This window comes from Acanthisitta chloris, unplaced genomic scaffold (genome assembly GCF_000695815.1).
Source record: "Acanthisitta chloris isolate BGI_N310 unplaced genomic scaffold, ASM69581v1 scaffold12176, whole genome shotgun sequence".
NCBI lineage: Eukaryota > Metazoa > Chordata > Aves > Passeriformes > Acanthisittidae > Acanthisitta > Acanthisitta chloris.
Window position 1 is genome coordinate 1 of NW_008676500.1, and position 5,008 is coordinate 5,008.

Here is a 5,008-nt window from a genome sequence, read left to right on the forward strand (position 1 = left end):
CGGGATATACCCTTCGGGATCCCCCTAAAGCCACCCCTGGATCCCTCTGGAATTTCCATGAACCATCCCCGGGAGCAGTCAGGACCCTCCTGGATCCTTCTGGGATACCCCCGAGCCACCCCCAGCAGCAGCCAGGACCCCCCTGGATCCCTCTGGAATCTCCCTGAGCCACCCCTGGGTACAGCTGGCATCCCTGGCACCCCTTGGGATCCCCCTGGAGCCACCCCCGGGACCCTCCTGGATCCCTCTGGAATCTCCCTGAGCCACCCCTGGGTACAGCTGGCATCCCTGGCACCCCTTGGGAGCCCCCTGGAGCCACCCCCGGGACCCTCCTGGATCCCTCTGGAATCTCCCTGAGCCAGCCCCGGGAACAGCTGGGATCCCTCTGGGACCCCTTGGGATCCCCCTGGAGCCACCACAGGGAGCAGCCAGGACCCCCCTGGATCCCTCTGGAATCTCCCTGAGCCACCCCTGGGAGCATCCAGGACCCTCCTGGATCCCTCTGGAATCTCCCTGAGCCACCACCTGGAGCATCCAGGATTCCCTGGAATCCCCCTGGGATGCTCCTGGTGGGAGCAGCCACCTGGAATAGCCAGGACTCCCTGGAATCCCCCCTAGGGATCCCCACCAGGAGCATCCAGGACCCCCTGGAGTCCCTCCTGGGATCCCCCCGGAGCCACCACCAGGAGCATCCAGGACCTCCTGGAATTCCCCCCTGGATCCACCACTGGGAGCAGCTGTTTCCCTCTTGGGATCCCCCTGGAATCCCCTCTGGACCCCCTGGATCTCCCCCTGAGCCACCTCCAGTGGGATGAGTATAGTTAAACCTCCCTAAATCCTGGATCTGGGAATTCCGAGGGGCTTCAGCCTCTCTTCCCAACATCTCCCACCACTCCTGGCTGGTGTATCCCAAATCCCAGGGGAAAACCACCCCCACGGAGAGATCCGAGGGGTGGGTTTGGATCCCTGGCACCTCCCTGATCCAGGAAGGGAGATGATTCCCATCTGTTTGGGATTTTCCCACTCCCCCTTTTCCGCCCTCTCTCTGCTTCCTGTTCCCTTAAGCCACTGCTTAATTTTAGCTCCCAGCTCGGAAGCTTCCGACTGCTCCGGGATTAAATTAGCCGAAGGATCCCCGGAATAGCTGCTGTTCCGGCAGCGTCCGAGGCCACAGCCAACCCCAGCACGTTCCCATGCCTAGTTTTTTAGTGGAAATGGGAGAATCCCTTGGATTTTCCAGCACTGTTCCATGGAGTTGTGGACTCTGGAGTGAACTCCGACCCCAGTCCTGACCTGTGCCCGGGATCCAAGGAATTCCCGGCGCTCCCAGGCTCGGGTGGGGCCGGGCCAGGAGGAGACGCCTCCAAGGAGTTGTTTTTCCAGGGATTCAGGCTGTTTTTTGGGATGGTTTTCCCCCTCTCAGCAGCTGAGCCTGAGGTACAGGAGGAGTTTGGTTGTTTTCCTACTGTTCCTTGTTCCCAAATTTCCCTCCTGGATTGAACTGATGGCTGAAAATCTCTCCCTGCTCTCAGGGTTTTCCTGGCTCTGGAAAACTTCCCTGGCTGTGTTTGATTCCAAAGGGATGATCCTTGTTTTGGTGTTTCTCAGCATGGAGATGTTGCTGATTCTTGTCCCCATCCTTGTCTCTAGTCCTGATTCTTGTCCCGATCCTTGTCCCAATCCTTGTCCCTAGTCCCAATTCTTGTCCCAATCCTTGTCCCTAGTCCCAATTCTTGTCCCTATCCTTGTCCTCAGTGCCATCCCTCGGGATGTCCCCTCAATGTCATCCCTTGGGATGTTCCCCCTGGGTCATCCCTTGGGATATTCCCCTATCCCCATTCCCCCAGTGCCATCCCTTGGGATATTCCCCCTGGGTCATCCCTTGGGATATTCCCCCATCCCCATTCGCCCAGTGCCATCCCTTGGGATATTCCCCCTGGGTCATCCCTTGGGATATTCCCCCATCCCCATTCGCCCAGTGCCATCCCTTGGGATATTCCCCCTGGGTCATCCCTTGGGATATTCCCCCATCCCCATTCGCCCAGTGCCATCCCTTGGGATATTCCCCCTGGGTCATCCCTTGGGATATTCCCCCATCCCCATTCGCCCAGTGCCATCCCTTGGGATATTCCCCCTGGGTCATCCCTTGGGATATTCCCCCATCCCCATTCGCCCAGTGCCATCCCTTGGGATATTCCCCCTGGGTCATCCCTTGGGATATTCCCCCATCCCCATTCGCCCAGTGCCATCCCTTGGGATATTCCCCCTGGGTCATCCCTTGGGATATTCCCCCATCCCCATTCGCCCAGTGCCATCCCTTGGGATATTCCCCCTGGGTCATCCCTTGGGATATTCCCCCATCCCCATTCGCCCAGTGCCATCCCTTGGGATATTCCCCCTGGGTCATCCCTTGGGATATTCCCCCATCCCCATTCGCCCAGTGCCATCCCTTGGGATATTCCCCCTGGGTCATCCCTTGGGATATTCCCCCATCCCCATTCGCCCAGTGTCCCCCATCCCCATTCCCCCAGTGCCATCCCTTGGGATATTCCCCCGGTGTCATCCCTTGGGATGCTCCCCTGGCTCCATCCCCCAGTGCCATCCCTTAGGATATTCCCTCAGTATCATCCCTTGGGATGTTCCCCAGTGCCATCCCTTGGAATGTTCCCCCAGTGCCATCTCCTGGGATATTCTCCCAGTGCCATCCCTTGGGATATTCCCCCTGGGTCATCCCTTGGGATATTCCCCCATCCCCATTCGCCCAGTGCCATCCCTTGGGATATTCCCCCGGTGTCATCCCTTGGGATGCTCCCCTGGCTTCATCCCCCAGTGCCATCCCTTAGGATATTCCCTCAGTATCATCCCTTAGGATGTTCTCCCAACTCCTCTCCCTGTGGCTCATCCCCATCCCACTTTTATCCACTCTTTACCACCTGCTGAGGCAAATTCCAGCTGGGAAACGCCCAACGCGGCGCAATTCCCTGAGGGAACGACTCTCCCGACTCGGCTTGGCGTTGTCCATCTGGGATGGGACCCACCCAATCCCAGGGATCCGGCGTGGCCTCCGGATGGCTCCAGGCTGGATTGGGGCATCCGACTCGGCTCCACCATGGGATGTGGTTCTTTGGGAATGGCTGTGCCGCAGGTGTGGCACCCGGAGCGCCACGGGTCGTCGTTCCGGCGGCGTCAGGGCGGAGTTTTCCGGAGAAACCTGTCCCTAATCATCCCTAAGACTCTTTGGGAGTCGTTGCCGACGGCAGAGCAGATCCAATTGGATGGATGGAATTGTTTCCCAGGAAAAACAAGCAAAGGGAAAGGTTTAAACTTTCACAACTTGCCAAGATTCCAGGAGGAATCTTCAGGTGGCCTAAACCTCTTCCAGCTGTTTTTTCTGTCCTTGGATACAGTTGGACTCGATGATCCTCATGGATCTCTTCAAACTCTTCTATATCCTAAGATTATTAGCACCAAAACTCCCAAATTTTGCCTTGGTTTTTCCCACTGCTCCGAAATCCTTCCAAGATTGGACTCAAGGGTTGACTAACCAGGACTCAAACAGGAGAATCCCAACTTTCTCCTCCTGGGGTGAATTCCTTCCCTGTTTTCCTAGGGATAACGTGGCCAGGGAGGGTTGGATCAGGCCCCAAGGAATGGCTGGAATTGGTTTCCTGGGATGTGTTGACCTTGAGGATCTTGATCCAACGGAGCAAACTTGGATTTCAGCCTTTCCCACCTGTTGTTATTGTTTGGGAATGACCTCATGGATCTCTCCCGACTCCCTGAAAATGTTGGGGAGAGGTGTGGGATGGTCCACGGAGCAGGGAGAGGAGGAGAGGGAATGGACTTGAGCGGAGACAGGAAAAATAGTTTTCCTGTCAGGGTGTTCAGGCACTGGAATGTTGGCCAAGGAGGTGGTGGAGATGGTTCTCCATCCCTTCTCCCAACCAGGTGGTGGAGATGGTTCTCCATCCCTTCTCAGGATCAGCCAGGGAAGTGGAGATGGTTCTCCATCCTTTTCCAGGCTCAGGGGGTGGAGATGGTTCTCCATCCCTTCTCCCAACCAGATGGTGGAGATAGTTCTCCATCCTTTTCCAGGACCAGGTGGTGGAGATAGTTCTCCATCCTTTCCCAGGACCAGGGGGTGGAGATGGTTCTCCATCCTTTTCCAGGCTCAGGGGGTGGAGATGGTTCTCCATCCTTTTCCAGGCTCAGGGGGTGGAGATGGTTCTCCATCCTTTTCCAGGCTCAGGGGGTGGAGATGGTTCTCCATCCTTTTCCAGGCTCAGGGGGTGGAGATGGTTCTCCATCCTTTTCCAGGCTCAGGGGGTGGAGATGGTTCTCCATCCTTTTCCAGGACCAGGTGGTGGAGATAGTTCTCCATCCTTTCCCAGGACCAGGGGGTGGAGATGGTTCTCCATCATTTCCCAGGATCAACCAGGGAGGTGGTGGAGATGGGAGATGGTGGAGATGGTTCTCCATCCCTTCTCCCAACCACCCATGGAGCTGGTGGAGTCACCATCCCTGGAAGTGTTGAGGAAACCTCTGGATGTTGTTCTGCAGGATGTGGTTGAGTGTTTAGAGCTTCCAGCAGCGACAGGTTCCCGGTTGGAGCTGATGATCCCTGAGGTCTCCTCCAGCCTTGGTGACTTTACATCCCTTTGGCTTTGCAGGTCAGAGTGAACAGCCACACTTGGCTTGGCTTGGCCAATCCTTGAAGCCACCATGGCCACCAAGGTGCCAATCTACCTGAAGAGAGGCAGCAGGAAAGGCAAGAAGGAGAAACTCCGGGACATCCTCTCTTCCGACATGATCAGCCCTCCCTTGGGAGACTTCCGCCACACCATCCACGTCGGCAGCGGCGGCGAGAGCGACACCTTCGGGGACATCTCCTTCCTCCAGGGCAAGTTCCCCCTCCTGCCCCGGACCGAGAGCGGCAGCTACGACTCGGACAAGGACAGCCCCGAGGCGTCTCCGTTCGAGTTCTCCCGGACGGCCACGCTGTCAGGGC

The 5,008-nt window shown here is 57.3% G+C and overlaps 1 protein-coding gene across 1 annotated transcript; it reads left to right on the forward strand.

Moving 5' to 3' along the window:
• Positions 1 to 4,722: 4,722 nt before the first annotated feature.
• CDC42EP2 (CDC42 effector protein (Rho GTPase binding) 2) lies at positions 4,723 to 5,001 on the forward strand (the record flags this gene model as incomplete). The annotated part of the gene is made up of 1 exon (XM_009076174.1): positions 4,723 to 5,001. A coding segment is annotated over exon 1 (279 nt), but the record flags the coding sequence as incomplete, so codon positions are not given.
• Between the last annotated feature and the right edge of the window lie 7 nt (positions 5,002 to 5,008).